The sequence below is a fragment of the Herpailurus yagouaroundi genome, unplaced genomic scaffold, assembly GCF_014898765.1.
Source record: "Herpailurus yagouaroundi ecotype Mexico unplaced genomic scaffold, PumYag 218, whole genome shotgun sequence".
NCBI classification, from domain to species: Eukaryota; Metazoa; Chordata; class Mammalia; order Carnivora; family Felidae; genus Herpailurus; species Herpailurus yagouaroundi.
Window position 1 is genome coordinate 474,736 of NW_024412449.1, and position 20,771 is coordinate 495,506.

The 20,771-nt window shown below is 36.5% G+C and overlaps 1 protein-coding gene across 1 annotated transcript in view; it reads left to right on the forward strand.

Moving 5' to 3' along the window:
- The window catches only part of COPB1 (coat protein complex I subunit beta 1), a 37,654-nt gene that overhangs the window by 4,314 nt on the left and 12,569 nt on the right, over positions 1-20,771 (forward strand). Inside the window, exons 3-14 of the mRNA XM_040456795.1 lie at positions 1,591-1,820; positions 2,452-2,621; positions 5,653-5,767; positions 6,997-7,089; positions 9,929-10,066; positions 12,614-12,733; positions 14,804-14,911; positions 15,001-15,147; positions 16,782-16,927; positions 18,159-18,255; positions 19,329-19,489; positions 20,587-20,707. Coding sequence (XP_040312729.1) covers positions 1,591-1,820; positions 2,452-2,621; positions 5,653-5,767; positions 6,997-7,089; positions 9,929-10,066; positions 12,614-12,733; positions 14,804-14,911; positions 15,001-15,147; positions 16,782-16,927; positions 18,159-18,255; positions 19,329-19,489; positions 20,587-20,707 — 1,646 coding nt within the window. The remainder of the gene's footprint in view (positions 1-1,590; positions 1,821-2,451; positions 2,622-5,652; positions 5,768-6,996; positions 7,090-9,928; positions 10,067-12,613; positions 12,734-14,803; positions 14,912-15,000; positions 15,148-16,781; positions 16,928-18,158; positions 18,256-19,328; positions 19,490-20,586; positions 20,708-20,771) is intronic.

A 20,771-nucleotide genomic window follows, 5' to 3' on the forward strand; every position in this document is an offset into this window, starting at 1 on the left:
GGGGCTCGAACTCACGGACCGCGAGATCGTGACCTGGCTGAAGTCGGACGCTCAACCGACTGTGCCACCCAGGCGCTCCAAAATTGGTCTGTTTTAAACAAAAATGTTTTTTTTTGTTTTGTTTGATTTTAGCAAAAATGTTGACACTTGTGGGATGGATCAATTTGTCAAGAACCTTTACTGTGATTTAGTCCAAATATTTGAAGATATTCTCTAGTTTGCAACATGTAAAAATATCATACCAAGCTAGTAATAGATAAATAGCCTTAGGGGGCTAGAGAGAAATTTTGATTTACCTGCTGTGATCCTTCCAAAGCTTAAATTTTTTCTGTAACTCTACCAGCTGGTCATTCACAGTCTCTTGTCTCTTTGGCAACCACAAGAAACTCTTTATTTGATAGCCACTGAGCTCTAACTGCTGGAACTATATTTCTAGTTTTATTCTGTTCCTCATGATAACTCCTTGAAATTAGAAACTTCTGTCATCCCTCTTTGTTGTTCCATCTCCCAGGTAATTTATTTCTGTGATCTAAACAGTTGTATTGGTGTACTTGCCTCTTACATTCCTGCCTTCAAATTTGAGATACAAGAGATTTTTACCCTAAATTCTTCAATTTGCAGTGATAATGATATGAAATTATAGGTTGTTTTGCATAAAATAGTTTATAGTATAAATTGTTTTACGCTAAGTAAGGACAATAAACTTATTTCTTAAACATGTCATCCTTAATTCTAAATAGTGGCTTTTCCTCTAGTACATTGTAATTTTCTTCCAATTTCTAAGGTGATTTCTTAAGATCCTGAAGTTTTATAGTCTGTAGAAATATGATGGGATTTTGGAATTAATCTAGTGTATTAGTTCCCAGCCTTTTGAGTTTGAAGATCTAATGTTGAAAAAAATGCCACTGGGGCGCCTGGGTGGCGCAGTCAGTTAAGCGTCCGACTTCAGCCAGGTCACGATCTCGCGGTCCGTGAGTTCGAGCCCCGCGTCGGGCTCTGGGCTGATGGCTCAGAGCCTGGAGCCTGTTTCCGATTCTGTGTCTCCCTCTCTCTCTGCCCCTCGCCCGTTCATGCTCTGTCTCTCTCTGTCCCAAAAATAAATAAACGTTGAAAAAAAAAAATTAAAAAAAAAAAAAGAAAAAAATGCCACTGATCTTCCTCCTCCTTCCCCTCATGATAGTGGTTGTAACTTTGATTGAGGAAATACACACTAACTAAAAGCCACTTTGAATTCAGAAGCACTTATCTTAACATCTATTTACACTTTGAAAAATAGCTACATATGTGTTTGAGAAATGCATTGTTTGGTATACCTGTAGATTCATGGCTTCTGCAGTAATTCCATGGGTTAGGGACCAGAGATCTAATCCAGTGCCTTCATGTTATATGTGAAGTATGAGGTTTGGAAATAAATGACTTGGGTAAAGTCATTCAGCTTATTTATGGCAGAGATAGGTGGGGAGCCCTTGCCACTCTATTACATTACCTTTATTGCCATTACTGCTAATAAAGTGAGAAAATGTTTTGTTAATTGTAAAATTATCTGAGGAATTTTCCTTTGAAATGTGTGTTTTTTTTCTCTTTAATCAGAAAAAGGAGATGTGAAGTCAAAGACTGAAGCTTTGAAGAAAGTGATCATTATGATTCTGAATGGTGAAAAGCTTCCTGGGCTTCTGATGACCATCATTCGTTTCGTACTACCTCTTCAGGATCATACCATCAAAAAATTACTTCTAGTATTTTGGGAAATTGTTCCTAAAACAACTCCAGATGGAAGACTTTTACATGAAATGATCCTTGTTTGTGATGCATACAGAAAGGTAAACCAAACCATGGTTATTTCTGATTATTGCTTTGATTTTTTATTGTAAAATTGGTGGAATGGGCTTAGTTTTAATTTTTAAAATTGGATCTTGGGTAAGATAGAAGTTGCTGATATTTGGAACTGAAGTTGTAAGTTACTGTAAAAAGTTTTATTGTTAATTTCTTTGGACATTTTCCATACATTTTTATGTGTTCTTAATAAAAAATAGTGACACATAGAATATGAGACATTGCTATGGTAAGTAAAAATTGATTTGACAGGGGCACCTGGGTGGCTCAGTGGGTTAAGTGTCCGACTCTTGATTTCGGCTGAGGTCATGATCTCACAGTTCATGTCAGCTATCAGAGCAGAGCCTCCTTGGGATCCACTCTCAACATTTCCCTTGCACATGTGTGTGTTCTCTCTCTCTCTCTCTCTCTCTCTCTCTCTCTTTCTCTCAAAAATAAATAAATAAACTTTAAAAGAGAAAAATTGATTAGACAGGAATCTAAAGGAAATTGTCTGGTAATCTAGATCTTTTTCCTCAAACCTACTTTCTTATTTTTTACATAGGAAAATTTTGCACTTAAAAATTGTGTGTTTTGTAAAATGCTAGAACTCAATATTTCATATTTAAATTTTATCAGGATCTTCAGCATCCTAATGAATTTATTCGAGGATCTACTCTTCGTTTTCTTTGCAAATTGAAAGAAGCAGAATTGCTAGAACCTTTAATGCCAGCTATCCGTGCTTGTTTGGAGCATCGACACAGCTATGTTAGAAGAAATGCTGTTTTGGCCATCTATACTATCTATAGGTAAGTAAAGGTACACCTGCGGCTTAGTTTTGTGAGGATTGTTTAGTCTTTTAGCCTGGAGGTTCCAAAGCAGTTACTTGCAAGTCATATGTCTTTTACAGGTAATGTTTGGTTTGGCTTGAACAGTATTTTTTTCTTAATATCATTATATTGTCATCATTGAAAAGATCTGACAACACTGGGTCCTAGTTTCTGTTTGACAACAATATGCTGATATTGAATGACACTAGCTCCCATTAAATAAGTTGTACACTCTCTAGTTTACAGTGCCTATTATTCTTAACTGTGGTAACTTCAGTGCGCTTAATTAATTTATTAACTGGTTTTGACCAGTTAACCTGTTAGGTCAAGTTAACCCTGTAGGTTTTGAGTTTTTTGACCCTGTTTTTGAATTCTCTTTATGTAGAATGTGGTTCTTGTCTTTTTACCCTTAGAGGCATAAGGAGGGAATTTTTTAATGAGAAAGGTTGCAGTTCTCAACTGACTCCTGTTCTTGGAAAGCTGAAGATTTTGGACTTTAACAATGATTCAGAGAACCAGTTAGATAAGGCTAGAATGCTTGGTTTTTACAATCACTGGTGTCAATCCATTTAGAAGTAGGATGTGATTTTTGTAAATGTCTTTGTACTTTAAGAGTTGATTGTTAGGTAATTTCACAGTTCTCTTATTATTACATGAGATTTTGTTACCTGTTAGGGAAGTGGTATTCTGGTTAATAATGTAGAGTTCTTTGTAAATTACCGTACAGACTACACAAATATCAGAATTTAAACTAGATTCCACGCATAGAAATTAGTACATTTATAAGACAGTTGGAAATTTGAACACTGTATATTATGATATTAAGGAATTTTCGGTTTAACGTATGATAATGGTATTATGATTACTTTTTTAAAAAGAATCCTTAATATGCTGATATATTTACAGAAAAATAAGTGGTCTGAGATTTGCTTCAAAATAATATGGGATGAGAAGTGGGCAGAGGTATAAGTGAAACAAAAATGACTATAAATTAACAATTGTTAGGTGATTTTTTTTTTAAATTTTTTAAAATTTATATCCAAATTAGTTAGCATATAGTGCAACAACGATTTCAGGAGTAGATTCCTTAGTGCCCCTTACCCATTTAGCCCATCCCCCCTCCCACAACCCCTCCAGTAACCCTCAATTTGTTCTCCATATTTATGAGTCTCTTCTGTTTTGTCCCCCTCCCTGTCTTTATATTATTTTTGTTTCCCTTCCCTTATGTTCATCTGTTTCGTCTCTTAAAGTCCTCATATGAGTGAAGTCATATAATTTTTGTCTTTCTCTAATTTCACTTGGCATAATACCCTCCAGTTCCATCCACGTAGTTGCAAATGGCAAAATTTCATTCTTTTTGATTGCCAAGTAATACTCCATTGTATATGTATATCACATCTTCTTTATCCATTCAAACATCGATGGATATTTGGGCTCTTTCCATACTTTAGTTATTGTTGATAGTGCTCCTATAAACATGGGGGTGCATGTGTCCCTTCAAAACAGCACACCTGTATCCGGTGGATAAATGCCTAGTAGTGCAATTACTGGGTTGTAGAATAGTTCTATTTTTAGTTTTTTGAGGAATCTTCATACTGTTTTCCAGAGTGGCTGCACCAGCTTGCATTCCCATAGGTGATGGTTTTTAAGCTAGTATTCATTATTCTATATACTGCAAGTACTTAATTTCCAGAATAGGAAGTTAGTAAGTAAATAAATATAGTGCATAATTAATAAAATTCAAGGTACTATTTTTTTTTCTGATAATTTTTTTAAGTTTATTTATTTCTTTTGAGAGAGCGTGTGAGTGAGCAAGCAGGGGAGGGGCAGAGAGACAGCGAGAGAATCCTATTCAGGCTCCATACTGTCAACACAGAGTCTGACATGGGGCTCAAACTCACGAGATTGTGCCTTGAGCTGAAGTCAGGAGTTGGGACGCTTAACCAACTGAGCTACCCAGACACCCCTCTGATAATTCTTAATGAAGAATCTTTTAGTACCTTGAGATGCTCATTATGAGCATTGATGTTATATTCCTAAAGTATATGAAAGACAATTATTAGAGATACTCAGGTGATAGATAGCATGTGGAATAAGTCACCTTTTTCTTTATTGGACTAGAAAACGTATAATTTGATAATTTAATAGATGAAAATGTAAGTTTGTGATTCCTACCCATGATTTTTAAAAAAAATTTTTTTTAATGTTTATTTTTGAGACAGAGACAGAACATGAACGGGGGAGGGGCAGAAAGAGAGGGAGACACAGAATCGGAAGCAGGCTCCAGGCTCTGAGCCATCAGCCCAGAGCCCAACGCGGGGCTTGAACTCACGGACCGTGAGATCATGAACTGAGTTGAAGTTGGACACTTAACCAACTGAGCCACCCAGGTGCCCCTCCTACCCACAATTTTAATCGATTTAAAGTTCTAAAGGCAGGGCACCCGGGGTGGCATGGTTAAGTGTATGACTCTTGATTTTGGCTCAGGTCATGATCTCATTTATTTTTTTTAATTTTTTTTAATTTTTTTTCAACGTTTATTTATTTTTGGGACAGAGAGAGACAGAGCATGAATGGGGGAGGGGCAGAGAGAGAGGGAGACACAGAATCGGAAACAGGCTCCAGGCTCTGAGCCATCAGCCCAGAGCCTGACGCAGGGCTCGAACTCACGGACCGCGAGATCGTGACCTGGCTGAAGTCGGACGCTTAACCGACTGCGCCACCCAGGCGCCCCTGTCATGATCTCATTTAATGAGATCGAGTTCCATGCTGACAGCGTGGAGCCTACTTGGGATTCCCTCCCCCACTCTGTCTGCTCCTTCCCTGTTCATGCTTTCTCTCTCTCTCTCTCAAAATAAATAAAAATAAACTTAAAAAAAAAAACCTTTAAAAAAAGTTTCAAAAGGTAAAACAATTAATAGTGTTATAAAGCTTGATAAAGATTAATTTTGAGTTACTAAAATAACAGTAGTTTTTTATTAAATATGAATATTACCTGTTTTATTTCAAGGAATTTTGAACACCTTATACCTGATGCTCCTGAACTGATACATGATTTTCTGGTGAATGAGAAGGATGCAAGTTGTAAAAGGAATGCATTTATGATGCTAATTCATGCAGATCAGGTGAAGTACTTTTTAAAAAATACTTTTGTGTCTGTAATTCAATGAGAAATAAAAGTACTACATAGTCCTAATCAAATTTTTTAGTAATTTTGTTTATAGTAGAAGTGTTTGTATATTTTGGGGTTTTTTTTAGATTTTTGAACTTGATTTGTGTAAGATAGTTTTTCTTAACCCCTCTCCCGACTATTGCTTATACATACACTTTTTTTTAAGTAAACATTTGAGAGATATTTAATAATAGCCACCTGACAGTTTTTCCAGATTGAATTATTATGGTCCTATTTTGTGGCACTGTATTTTGGGGCTTTGAACCTGTTTTTACTTCTGTTGATATAGCTCTAAAATGGCTTAACAGAGAAAAGTAGTAGCTTTGTATAGGGTTCGCCCTGAGCCTGAAAGAAGCGTGGCCTTCAGCATAGATGTGTATCCTTATTAGGCTCTTCAAATTTCATAAGTTGGTGTCAACTCTACATCCAGCTCTGCTGGTACTGAAAGTGAATGGGTCTGCTGGTGGCTTGGCAATGACTCTCCATACTTTGGTGGCATCTAATCTTGGAATTTTTGCTATCCAGTATTATCAAAATGTGGAAAATAATATGCTTGAAGACTGAAGGATAGGGACTCTATCCATTTCTCTGAAATCTAGATGCTGTCTTTTTATCTTTGTGAACAAGATTATAAGAAAGTTGCTTATTTAGGCCAGAATGTTTTGTCCTCTTGTAGTGTTGGTTTTATTAACCTATATATTTGGTGTTATGCACTTTATGTAACTGGGGGCCGGAGGGGGGTACATAATCAGAAAAAGTTTGGTGAAATTTTCTGATACTTTTGCTGTAGAGATACTGTTGAGGTCATAGTTTTCTATATCACACATTCAGTATATGAAAATCAATGAGATTTTTCTTTTAGGTCTTAGAAATAGGAATAACTATGCACCTAAATAGCTGGTTTGTTTTGATTGTATGGGTACTCTGAGTCATATAACACATAGTGGTTTTTCTTTCCCATTTAGGTGCTAGAAAATCCAGACCTCAGATTTGTGGCCCATTTCTGGAAAATGTATTTTTCTTAACATTTATGTGTTAACCTTTTTTCCCCCTTCTTTTAATTTTTCTTTGCCCTGTTTGCCTCATTTGTTTTATATTCAGTTGTGTATGTTTAAGGTTGCACCAATTAAGTCCTTTTATTGAATGAAGTGGAATTTGATAAATACATTTTTATTTTGTTAGGATCGAGCTTTGGATTACCTAAGTACTTGCATTGATCAAGTTCAGACATTTGGAGACATTCTTCAGTTGGTTATTGTTGAGCTAATTTACAAGGTAAGACTGATCTATAACGGGTAAAATAAACTTCAGGAGTTTAAGACAAGGTTAAATCATCTCTTTCTGGAATGCTGCTTATTTGCTGGGATAATGTTTTAGTAGTAGAAATATTTTATAGCATTGCCTGTGAAAGTCTTTTTTTTTTTTCTTTTCCCTTTGGTTTATTTTGTTTTCCAAGCACTTCCTGTTTTTCTAAACTTCCGTAAATAATTCTATTAAAAACTCATGGCTTGACCCAATACAGCTGCAGAGAAATCATTGTGCACTGTTCCGTAACTGAATAGATTGTGAATCAGGCTTTGGAATAAAATTCAGGTCTTTTCTTGAGTACACACCAGACTACTTTGGACATCTAAAAACAAACCAGAAAAGCTTTAAATACTTACTGTGTTCCTTGTTTGTAAAAGAGAATAGAGAGACTTTAAATATGTCAATATGACATTGTAGGCCATTAAAACTAGGTAAGAGATTTGGGTTTTAAAATGAAGTGCTTTATTGGAAACAGTTAAATTTGATATAGCCTTAGAATTGATTGCATCTTAATATTCTGATAAAAGATGTAATAACATCCAGTTTTGCTATTGATACCATTCATTGGAGGACAACAAAAATATACATTAGGAATGACTTTGCTAAATAGGATGACACTAACAAAGTACCTAGAGCAGACACTGCTGGTTACAGCTGTCTTTGATTCTGAAAGAAAAGAGCCCCTTTCCATACGGGGTACCAGTCATTTGGAACTGGCATTTAAGTTGAAACCAGAGCTGTAAATATATACAGTAAAACCTTGGTTTGTGAACATAATTCATTCCAGAAACATGCTTATAATCCAAAGCACTTGTATATCAAAGTGAATTTCCCCATAAAAAATAATGGAAACTCAGATGGTTCATTCCACAACCCAAAAATATTTATATAAAAATGATTATAGTACTGTAACATAATACAAAGTAATAAAGAAAATACAAAATATAAAGAAAAATAAATTAACGTGCATTACCTTTGAAAATTTCCATGGCTATTGTCAGGGAGACAAGAAAGGAGGGTTATTGTGTAGGATGACTTTCACTATCACTAACAGAATCACTGCTACCTATTGGCTCAATCGAATCTTTTTCTTTTCATGCAACTTTAACAAGGAACCTATCCAGTGACACTTGCTTTTGCCTCCTTTTGAGGATTTTGTGGAAATGTGACATTGCATTATTGTTAGACAGAGTCATCACTCACACTGCTACAGCCTTATTTGGGTGGGGCTTTTCTATAAAATTTTGCACGGTTTCCTACATTGCACACATCTCCCTAATATCTTTTGAAGTGAGGTATTCCTCCGCCTTTTTCTCTTCCTCTTCTCAGAGGAGATGCAGATATAGCCTTCTTATAAAATCTTGCAGGTTCGGCTACTTGTATACCTTATTTGTACTTCTCGATGATTTCCTTCTTAACTTCCACTGTAATCATCTCCTTCTTACCGCCTTTCTTTTCAACCTTTTTCTGCCTGGGGGCCATTGTATATGCTCGCACGGATGTTGACCAAAGTACAGTATTAATAAACTCTTGTCATATAGTGTATTTAATGTAACTTCCAATAAGGCAACAAAGGAAAGGGTCTGTATCTGCAGGCAGCCTGACCTAGAATGAAGCAAAGCATTCCTAAGCTTACTCTTGTATGGAAAAGCAAAGGTCTGTCCGTAGGTGCTTTGAAGTGACAAAAAATACACTAGTGCCAGTTGTGGGCACCTTCCAACATTCTGAAAAATCACTGATTTCTGCCAAACACTGTGGCCTGAGATGCATCCGAGCATGGAAGATGATCACTCACAATCCATCATCGAGAGAGAGAGAGAGAGAGAGAGAGAGAGAGAGAGAGAGAGAGAGAGAGAACCATTGGCTCAATTATGATCATGTGACATTTGGTGTCACGTACTACTCATATTGCAAGACTTCGCTCGTTTATCAAGTTAAACTTTATTAGAAATGTTTGCTCATCTTGCAGAACACTTGCAGAACAAGTTACTTGCAATCCAAGGTTTTACTATAGTTCCTTTTAATTCATTTTATGGTTTAGAGATGCCACTTAGGTTCTCAAAAATAGCGGTTCTCTGCTATTCAGAGACTTCTTTGTCTAACAGAGTCCAGGTTATAGTAAAAGGGAATAGCTTCTGAGTCTTGCCTGAATGAGAGATTTGACTGTACATATTTTAGGAAAATCTGACAGAAATACCAACATCAAAAAAAAAAAATTTGCTTTATAGGTAAAGGTATTAAAATATATTTAGGACAACATAGAAAATTAGTTATCTCCACAGTATGGAACATAGTTCCCGATAAGAAGTAGTAGTACTTAAAAAGGGGGTTATCTTTCTTGCTTTAAGAACAGATATTTTCCTGTTATTACCTATTGAGATTGATACCCATTATGTTTTCCTTTTTGGCATTACATCTGGAATAAAAATTTAGAATCAAATTTAATATCACTTGGTTAATAATTTGTCTTTGATTTTGTTACTCTACATTTTCTTTTTCTATTTCATTTGTGTATAGTATGCATATCTTTTATTATAAACCATTTGAAAACCTTTTGTGAGACTATTTATGACTGAATGAATAAATGAATGAGTAGCTATAACAATTATCCAAAGTAAAACCTATTTCTTTCTGAAATTACCAGCCACAGTGTCTCATCTCATGTTGGCTGACATCTTCAGATGCCCTTATAAGACTATTCTTAGCTTTCAGATGATAAGAAGTAACATCCCATAAGCTGACAAAAAATCTGTTTGAAAGCAAGTATCCCTGAAGTCCGTTGAAACCTAAATGTTTCCTTCTCCAGGTCTGTCATGCTAATCCATCAGAAAGGGCTCGTTTCATTCGCTGCATCTATAACTTACTACAGTCATCTAGCCCTGCTGTAAAATATGAAGCCGCTGGAACATTAGTGACACTTTCTAGTGCGCCCACTGCAATCAAGGTACTGCTTATTTCTTTTGGTGCCAGTTGGATGATACGTATGCTGTCTTAGCACTATGATTTAGTGGCATTGCAGTTTACTATGTGATTACATGGCACAGAGACAACAATTTATTAATGTTGTGAACTTATTAGATTCCTTACATACTGCAATGTTGTTTTCTTCCTTCCTGCTTTCATATATATGTATATATGTGGGGAGAAAGAGTGACAGAGAATACTAATATTTCTGGTTTCTGGAGAATGATGAAGATTTTAAGATCACTCTCCATACTTTAATTACCTTAAAACCTAGATCTAGGAAATGAATTTTAGATTCTACATGATGGATCCTAAAAAGAGTGCATATTTTCAATAATGGAGTATTAAGTTTTCTCTTTAATTTACTGTATCAAGACTGCACGATGAACCTCTAATATATTCAGAGAATGAATTGTTCTATAAAGCCAGCTTGTATAAATAGGAGACTCGATTGCTTTAGCTGCCAATACTTAGAAGAAAAAACTTTCTGGGACACCTGGGTGGCTCAGTCGATTAAGCGTCTGACTTCGGCTCAGGTCATGATCTCATGGTTCGTGGATTCGAGCCCTGCATCGGGCTCTGTGTTGACAGCTCGGAGCCTGGAGCCTGCTTCTGATTCTGTTTCCCTCTCTCTCTCTCTCTCTCTGCCCCTCCCCTGCTTACACTGTCTCTGTCTCTCAGAAATAAATAAATGTAAACAAAAAAATTAAAAAAAATTTTTTTAACTCTATTTTGAAATAATTTTAGACTTACAGAACAACGAAACAACAAAAGTTGTAAAAGTAGGACAAAGTTCACCCTTCACCAGCTTCCCATAATGTCTGTGTCTTGGATAGAAATTGTATAATTGTCAAAATTAAGAAATTCCCATTGGAACAATAATATTGTTAACTAACAATAATATTGTTAACCAGTTTTCCCCACAAAAATGTCCTTTTTTGGTACCAGGATTCAATCCAGGATCCCACATTACACATAGTTGTCATGTGTCAGTCTCCTCTAATCAGTGACACTTTCTCAAGCCTTTTCTTGTTTTTCATGACCTTGACACTTGAAGAGTAGTGGGTGGGTCACTTTGTAAAATGTCTCTCTCAATTTGAGTTTGATGTTTTCTTATAGTTAGATTGAGGTTATGCGTTTTGGGGAAGAATACTGTGGAAGTGATGCACTTTTCTCAGTGTATTAGATCAAGGAGTATGTAATGTTAAAGTATTATTAGTGGTGTTAACCTTGATCAGTCAGTGAAGATGGTGTCTGCCAGATTTCTCCACTGTTGAGTTATGATTTCTTCTTTTGTAATCAGTAAATAACATGAGGGGCTGCTGGGTGGCTCAGTCAGTTGAGTGTCTGACTTCAGCTCAGGTCATGATCTCACAGCTTGTGAGTTTGAGCCCCATGTCAGGCTCTGTGCTGACAACTCAAAGCCTGAAGCCTACTTTGGATTCTCTCTCTCTCTCTCTCTCTCTCTCTCTCTCTCTGCCCCTCCCCCTCCCCCACTCACACTGTGTGTGTGTATGTGTGTGTCTGTCTGCCTCTCTCTCTCTCTCTCTCAAATAATAAAACATTAAAAAAAAACTGTAATCCATAAATAACATGGGAAGATACTTTGAAATATCCTATTTCTGCTCAGACTTAAACCAAATAATTTTAGCATTTCTGTACAGCAATTTTTTTTTTAATGTTTATTTATTTTGAGAGAGAGTGCATGGAGGAGGGTCAGCGAGAGAGGGAGAGAATCCTAAGCAGGCTCTGCACTGCCAGCACAGAGTCTGATGTGGGACTTCAACCCACGAACCATGAGATCGTGACCTGGGCTGAAATAAGTAGTTGGATGCTTAACCGACTGAGCCACCCAGGCTCCCCTGTACAGCGGTTGTTAATGTGATATTTTAATGGTGGTTTTCTGTTTTCCTCATTCTACATTTAATAATTGGAGTTCTGCAAGGAGGAGCTGTACTTTTTCCTCCCTCCCCCTTTCTTTCTCTCTTCATATTAGCATGGCTATTTCATTCTGTATATTGTAGTCATTATTATTTAATTTTATTGGTCATGTTATTCCAGCTTTGGTCATTGGGAGCTCTTTCAGGTTGTTCCTTTGTCCTCTGCTTTTAATGAGTCAGGGTAATTTTTATGGTCTTAATTTTTCTGTACTGTAATACAGGTGTGTTAGACTTTGCACCTAAACTAAAAGATACTCAATAGCTATATTTTAGGGAATACTCTGTCTGCTTTTTTCTACCTTTTCCTTAGTTTCGACTCTTAATTTTTGACTGTTGGTATTTCTACCTATAGCAGCCCCTTTTCATTATTTTAATTTGTGATGCTTCTTAACTTTTTTAAACTTGAAAATAATGAAATTTGTTAGAATTTAGGAAATAGAGGGACATATTCCTTTGGGGAAAATACATAAAGTTTTAGTACAGTAGTAGTGAATATATTTTGGCTTCTTAGGGGCTTTTTTTCCTTATCTTCAAATTCTGTGTTTAAGATGGGTGTGTGCTTAAAACATGTTTCTTTTTTTATATAGGCTGCTGCTCAGTGCTACATTGATTTAATTATTAAGGAAAGTGACAACAATGTAAAGCTCATAGTTCTGGATCGATTGATAGAATTAAAAGAGCATCCTGCTCATGAACGAGTACTACAGGTAAACATTATCTGGAAGAGAAAAATCCTAGATAAAATCTTTTTCAAGTTGAGATAATACTTAAGCCTTGCTGTCTTGGTTAACATAAATTCTTGAATCACTCCTTGGCCTTTTGGCTAAGATCAAGTGTAGTAACATAAATTCTTGGAGACTGGGCAGTTTAAATTTTGGTCAACTAAGATGTAACTTTTGAATCACCATAGTCTTTTGGGGTATTGTCTTTGCCATAAAAAATTTTTTTCTAAAATGAATTAATGTTATATGCTATTTGTACTGCATTGGATATTCTTAGTAATAGAAATACACGCATTTTAATTTGGATATAATTTACAGTTTGTGAAAAATAATTATTCCAATTGATTGAAAAGAAAAGGTAATTGAATTGGGGGCACATGGGTGGCTCAGTTGGTTGAGCATCTGACTCTTGATTTTGGCTCAGGTCATGATCTCACAACTCGTGGGTTTGAGCCCTGCTTTGGGCTCTGCACTGAAACTGTGAAGCCTGCTTGGGATTCTCTCTCTGCCCTTCCCCTGTGTGTGCGTGCATGTGCTCTCTCTCTGTCAAAATAAATAAATAAACTTAAAAAAAAAAAGATAATTGAATTCTATGGAATTATCAACATACCTATTTAATCTGTGAGAATAATGATTGTTATAAAAGTAAAGCCCCATGACAGCTAACTCCAATGCTATCCCGGATCAGAGCAACAACAAAAAATTTACAGGACATTTTTGGGACAGTTGGAGAAATGTGCATTATAGACTGTGTATTAGTTAATATCATTGTTCCCAGTGTTAAGTTCTCTGAATTTGATCATTGTACTGTGGTTATGTAAGAGCTTGTCCTTTGGAAATGTACACGACAATGTTTAGGGGTAGAGTTTGATAAAGCATATGCAACAGAATTAACAACTGGTGAATGGGGCGCCTGGGTGGCTGAGTCGGTTAAGCGGCCAACTTTGACTCAGGTCATGATCTCACGGTCCATGAGTTCGAGCCCCACGTCAGGCTCTGTGCTGACAGCTCGGAGCCTGGAGCCTGCTTCCGATTCTGTGTCTCCCTCTCTCTCTGGCCCTCCCCCGTTTGCGCTCTCTGTCTTTCAAAAATGAATAAATGTTTAAAAAAATAAAATAAAATAAACATCAATATTTAAAAAAAAAAAACAACTGGTGAATGTAAGTGAAAGTTACACAGGAATAGAGTTTTAGAACTTTTTTATCAGTGAAATTTTTTTAAATAAAGTTTTAAAGAAGTAAAATCATGTGTAAATTAGTTTTGTTATATTTTAAACATGTTTTTAAGTTTATTTGTTTTGAGAGAGAGCGCACGCATGAGCGAATAGGAAGGAGGGGCAGAGCCCCTGACAGCGTGGAGACTGATGCCAGGCTCAGTCTCCTGAATCATGAGATCAAGATGTGAGCAGAAATCAAGAGTCAGACGCTTAAACCGACTGAGCCCCCCGAGTATCCCTAGTTTTGCTATATTTTAAAGTATATTCCTTTAAAACATAACATCTTCCTGCAGAGCAAAAATAATGTTATCACATTTAATGAAATTATTGATAGTTTCTTTATATTATCCAATGCCAACTCCAAAGTCAGATTTTCCCAGATGTCCCTGAAATGTACTTTTGTTTAGCTTGTCCAATTCTTGACCATATGGCTTACCTGATTATGTCCTTATGTCTCAGTTAGAGCAGTATTTTTTTTTTTTTCATGACGTGGGCTTGTTGAAGAGACCAGACCAATTGCCTGTAAGATGCTCTTCCTTGTGGGTTTAATGACTTTCCAGTGGTGTCATTCAGTTTGTTTCTCTGATTCCTATATTTCCTGTTAACTATATGTTTGATCTAAAGCTTGATAAAGAGTAAATGTTTGTAGTTTGCATCATATGTGATATTATATACTTCATATTGCATTACATCAGGATACCCCAGATATCTGGTTCTTCTACCACTAGTGATTGCATTATTGATTAAAGAAGTAAGGTGGTGATAGATACCCTATTGTGTGGTTAACACTTTTTTCTGTTAATATTTGTGTTAATTCTGGAGTTTTTGTTCTTTCTCAGGATCTAGTTATGGACATCCTGAGAGTGTTGAGCACACCAGACTTAGAAGTACGCAAGAAAACTCTGCAATTAGCACTGGATCTTGTTTCTTCTAGAAATGTTGAAGAGGTAAAACAAAACTCTGAAAGAAAGCACTGTTGTAAGCTGTCAGGCCAAACATGGTATAATTCCCACTTAACTTTTATTTGGTTCTCTAGCTGGTTATTGTTCTGAAGAAGGAAGTGATTAAAACAAATAATGTGTCTGAGCATGAAGATACTGACAAATACAGACAACTCCTTGTGAGAACATTGCATTCCTGTTCTGTCCGATTTCCAGATATGGCTGCAAATGTTATTCCTGTGGTATGTAATTCCAGTGACTTTAATTTTGAAATTCTCTAAAAGAATGAAAAGAGTTATGTAGCACTTAGACTCTGGAACTGTCTAGTAGATTCACTAAATCTTGTGGTCAGATGGGATCTTGATATTCACTGTTAAGCTCAGAAGGTTAAGGACTCTGACTTCTTTCTCTTACATCTACATCAAAAACGTAAACAGGGCGCCTGGGTGGCTTAGTCGGTTAAGCGTCCGACTTTGGCTCAGGTCATGATCTCACAGTCTGTGGTTTTGAGCCCTGCGTTGGGCTCTGTGCTAATAGCTCAGGGCCTGGAGCCTGCTTCAGATTCTGCATCTCCTCTCTCTGCCCCTCCTCCACTCGCACTCTGTCTCTCTCTCTCTCTCTCAAAAGTAAATAAACATTAAAAAAAAATTTTTTTTTTTTTTTTTAATTAAAAAAAAACTAGGGGCGCCTGGGTGGCGCAGTCGGTTAAGCGTCCGACTTCGGCCAGGTCACGATCTCGCGGTCCGTGAGTTCGAGCCCCGCGTCAGGCTCTGGGCTGATGGCTCGGAGCCTGGAGCCTGTTTCCGATTCTGTGTCTCCCTCTCTCTCTGCCCCTCCCCCGTTCATGCTCTGTCTCTCTCTGTCCCAAAAATAAATAAAAAATGTTGAAAAAAATAAAATTAAAAAAAAAAAAAACTAAACAAAGGGGGTGCCTGGGTGGCTCAGTCGGTTAAGTGGCTGACTCTTGATTTCAGTTCAGGCCATGATCTCAACGATTCATGAGTTCAAGCCCCCTGTTGAGCTCTGCACTGACAGCGTGGAGCCTGCTTGGGATTCTCTCTCTCTTTCTCTCAAAAATAAACAAACAAACAAACATTTTTTTCTTTTAAGTAAATACAGAAAAACACAGTGATGAGTACTTCCATGTATTATTATAATTGATGTTTGTTACAATTACCTGTGGCAAAATTATGCTGTGTATATGTGATTCAGTAGGGCAAATAAGTATTTCTCTCAAATAGTTTTATCTCTTTACAAGGTGAAGGATTTAGGGGCACCTGGGTGGTTCAGTCAGTTAAGTGGCCAGCTCTTCATTTCAGCTCAGGTCACGATCTCATGGCTCGTGGGTTTTAGCCCTCATTGAGCTCCGCACTGACAGTGCGAAATGTGCTTGGGATTCTCTCTCTCCCTCTCTGCCCCTCCCCTGCTCACTCTCTCAAACAAAAAAAAACAAAAAAAAAAGTTGAAGGATTTAGTTATAGGAAAAATATATGTACCTAGAATCTTTGGCTTCTGTCACTGTCAGATAAATGAAGTATGTTATTATAATTTGAAATTTTATCTTTGAACTTCAAATTTCCTCTGAAATGATTTTGCTTTTAGTTACAACTGAGGTGTATCCAATTAATTTATTTTGAGTTGTGTATTTCCAGCTTTTGTTTTATAGTGAGTTTTTTTTGTAGTAAACTTGGCTGCACAAAAACCAGAAAAGACACTGTGACTTTGTTTACATAACAGTACTTGTCTCTCAACATTTTGTTACGTGTTTGAAAATCATTAATTATATTTCTTGTGAATTTGTTTACTTCTTAAAACTTAGATAATTTTCTTTCTGAAAATTATATAACTTACCTATTTTTCTTTTTTTTCCTTCCAGTTAATGGAATTTCTCAGTGACAATAATGAAGCAGCAGCCGCTGATGTCTTGGAGTTTGTCCGTGAAGCCATTCAGCGCTTTGATAACCTGAGAATGCTTATTGTTGAGAAGATGCTTGAAGTCTTTCATGCTATTAAATCTGTCAAGTAGGTTTAACATCTGTTTAAATGTAAGGTCAAGCAAGCATTTTACCGTTTCTATCTTTAAAGGGTCATTTGGTAGAAAATACAAGAGAGAAGAAATGAATCAAAACACTAAAACCAACATAAGTGTCATAGTAAACATCATCTTACCTTACTCTCTGTAAATCTGCAATCTATGGGCAGAATTTGTTTTTGTAGGTATGATTGACCTAGGTTTCTCTATCCGTATTTCCTCTAAAACATGGTGTATCCTAAAGTGGCGAAGGAACATATTTTTAAAGGGTATCACTTTTTGGATATCAGTATTTATATCCCCTATTAGCATTTACTAAAATGAGGGATTGAAAATGCAGCCCAAATCTGACATCATGCATTTCCCTTAAAATAGCTTTTGCTAATGAGAAAGGACTGTTGCATCCAAACTTTGCTTCATTGAAAGCATCTGATAGGTGGAGTGTAATACACCTCCATTATATCTGCCTGGATAGAAAAGAAAGGACCATTGCAAAATAGTTTTTGTTTGTTTGTTTGTTTTGTTTTTTTGTTTTGCAAAATTGTTTTTATGATATGACAATGAATTGATATTTGTGGAAGTGAGAAAGATTTGCTTCCTGTGTGAGAAAACAAGTATACCTAAGTTTTGCCTTCAGTGTCCATCATTTCTTAGAGCTTTAGTTTCTAAAATTTTTCTGAATAAATTTAATAAAAATCTTAGGGAAAAGATGACTGAGGATTCTATTCAGTTTAACATTTTTAATTAGAGAATTGTTGCTTTCCTTCTGTTTTTGGGCTTTTTGTATTACCAATCCTTTGCACTCCTTCCTAATAGTTCTGTTCAGCATCTTGTCTATTCTTTTCAGTGGCTGTAATAAAAAGTGAATTACTTTTTACATCAAAGTAATACAGTTTTTATAGTAGTAAGTGATTAAAATAAAATTTACCTTAACTCTGTCCTAAATGGAGGATAACACCTTTCTGGGAAACATTTTGGTGTTTTATTTTTACTAATGAGTTTACCAGTTTTAGAATATTTGTAATAATAATGGGTGAGAACACTTATTTTCTTTTTAATCCTTGTGATTTCTGGAGAGAATCAAAGAAACTTAGTGCCTTTATTACATTCTTTTTTAAAATTTCATCCATATACCCTTGGAACTGCAGAATCTTGTTGTTTTCCTTGAGCTTAAATTCACAGAGAACAATCTCTGCTTCAAGAACTGTGTTCTTCCCTTAGGATTTACCGAGGAGCATTATGGATCCTGGGAGAATACTGTAGTACCAAGGAGGACATTCAGAGTGTGATGACTGAAGTCCGCAGGTCCCTGGGGGAGGTATGTCTTACTTTAGAAAAAACTACTTAAATGGTGGTATTTACTTCAGTAAATCTGACTTTTGTGTGGTGGTTTGCTTTCTTTCATGTTTTTAGTTAGTAGCGTTAGGGTTAAAGAACATTGAAAAATATGTCTTAATTACCTCTATAATTAAGGCTTAGAGGCTGTGGGAAATTAGGGGCATCCCTCTCCCTTGCATTGATCTGCATACAGCATTGTCTGTATTATTTACTGTTTAGGGTAAGGTTTTATTTGAACAAGAGGTTCTATGTTTAAAAAAAAAGACTTGTAAAACTCTGTGCTAGCCTTTATGTTTTGAAAGGAGAATGTAAATATTATAAGAACTGGGCTGACATTAGAATATTTCTGTACTAAAACTGGCAGTGTTTCCTCATCCCACCATATGGTAGAATAGGAAGAACAGTGCTTGTCAGGAGACCTTGGTTACAGTTTCGCTTCTGCTGGTAATTAACTCTGGGACCTTGGATCTAAGTTTCTTAACATGACTGGACTTTAGGTTTTTCACTTATGAAGTCAGGGAATTGACAGTTAATGATTGAAGAGCTCTTAAGTTAGATGATTGGATTGGTATTGAGGAATAAATACATAGTAGCCATTTGGTTTTTTAAAAAAGGTAGTTGATGAAGTTACTATGTACGTATAAGTCAGGTTTATTTCATTTTAGCATAGGTGCTGTTAGGGCTAGGATTGCAGGGGAAGGGATAGAGAAGAGGAGTAAGGCTTAGTGAGTATCTACTCTGTCTTAGTCACTGTCCTAAGCATTTTCCTATAAAGTAACTTGTACGAATAGAATTAAGATTTCCATTTAAGAGAGAAACTGAGACTCAAAGTAGTTTAATTAACTTGCCCAGAACCATTCAACAAGTAAGTGGCATTCACTCCAAAGCCCTGTTCTCCTCACTACATTGCCCAGGGAAGGAAAGAAAATTGAATGCAGAGTTGCAAAAATCCCCTCGGGGGAATTGCCTCCTCCATAGAAATGATTGAATATTTAAATACAATTTGCTTGCGGTTGATATTATTACTAAATTGATATTCCAATTGATTTTTAGATCCCAATCGTAGAGTCAGAAATAAAGAAAGAAGCTGGTGAATTAAAACCTGAAGAGGAAATGACTGTGGGGCCAGTTCAGAAGTTGGTAACTGAGATGGGCACGTATGCAACTCAGAGCGCCCTTAGTAGTTCCCGACCCACCAAGAAAGAGGATGAAAGGTAATTCGCAGCACCTGTACCTTACCATCTGTACTGTTTAAGGTATCACTCCTGTGATAGGACAAATGGTTTTTCTCTGATTAGTTTGCTTTTTTTGACCAAAATGGAAATCTTAGCCATTTAGGATACTTGAAAGGAGGACATTTAATTTCTTTCTCCCAGGAATTGTGTTAATGGCTTGAATCTCTGCTTCTTAAAACTATTTTCATTGAAATAACTGTTCTGTTTAAAATTAATTTACTCACATAGAAAATGCAAAGTAGAGGTAACTTTGTGAGTTTCATTGTCTGTATTAGTACTTGGGAAACATATTTTGAAGATTTTCCACTTCTAATTGATGGAATAACAATTTGATGTTTCTGCCTTATTTTGCACTCCCAATTTTATAACGAAGATAAAAATGATGCCTAAAATTTTAACAGTTCTTTACTATATGCTAGGCACTGTGCTAAGTAGTTTGTCTATTAACAACAACTTGTTGAAATGCAGTATATGATTATCCCCGTTTTACAGAAGATACCTCAAATTCCTCTTCTGTTAGAAAAGTTTGTAACTTACCCATAGGGACACAATAAATAGATAAGCTGGAATTTGAATGTAGCTCATTGGCTCCAGTACATACACTGGTAATCATTTTCTTTTTCCATATTCAGTGGCTCTAGCATCTTTTGAGGATAAGCTGTAAAACCATGTATATTTTCCTTTTTCCATTCTAAAAGCTAAGGAGGAAACTGAGAATCCTTTTCACTGAAGGGTGGCAGTGAGATTGTTAAATAGGCTTATGGAATCATTTCTGCAAAAACTGTATGCTGCTTAAGAAATGGTGGGTGGTAGGGGCACCTGGGTGGCGCAGTCGGTTGAGTGTCCGACTTCAGCCAGGTCACGATCTCGCGGTCCGTGAGTTCGAGCCCCGCGTCGGGCTCTGGGCTGATGGCTCAGAGCCTGGAGCCTGTTTCCGATTCTGTGTCTCCCTCTCTCTCTGCCCCTCCCCCGTTCATGCTCTGTCTCTCTCTGTCCCAAAAATAAATAAACGTTGAAAAAAAAAAATGTTAAAAAGAAATGGTGGGTGGGTTTCACTTTTTGTGGTTGCTTTGCAGACCTCCCCTAAGAGGATTCCTTCTGGATGGAGATTTCTTTGTTGCTGCCTCCCTTGCCACAACTCTGACCAAGATTGCCTTGCGCTATGTAGCTTTGGTTCAGGAGAAGAAAAAGCAAAATGTAAGTTTATTTATCCTGCATTTACCTAGCAAATATCGAGTGTCTACTGTATGCACTGAACAGT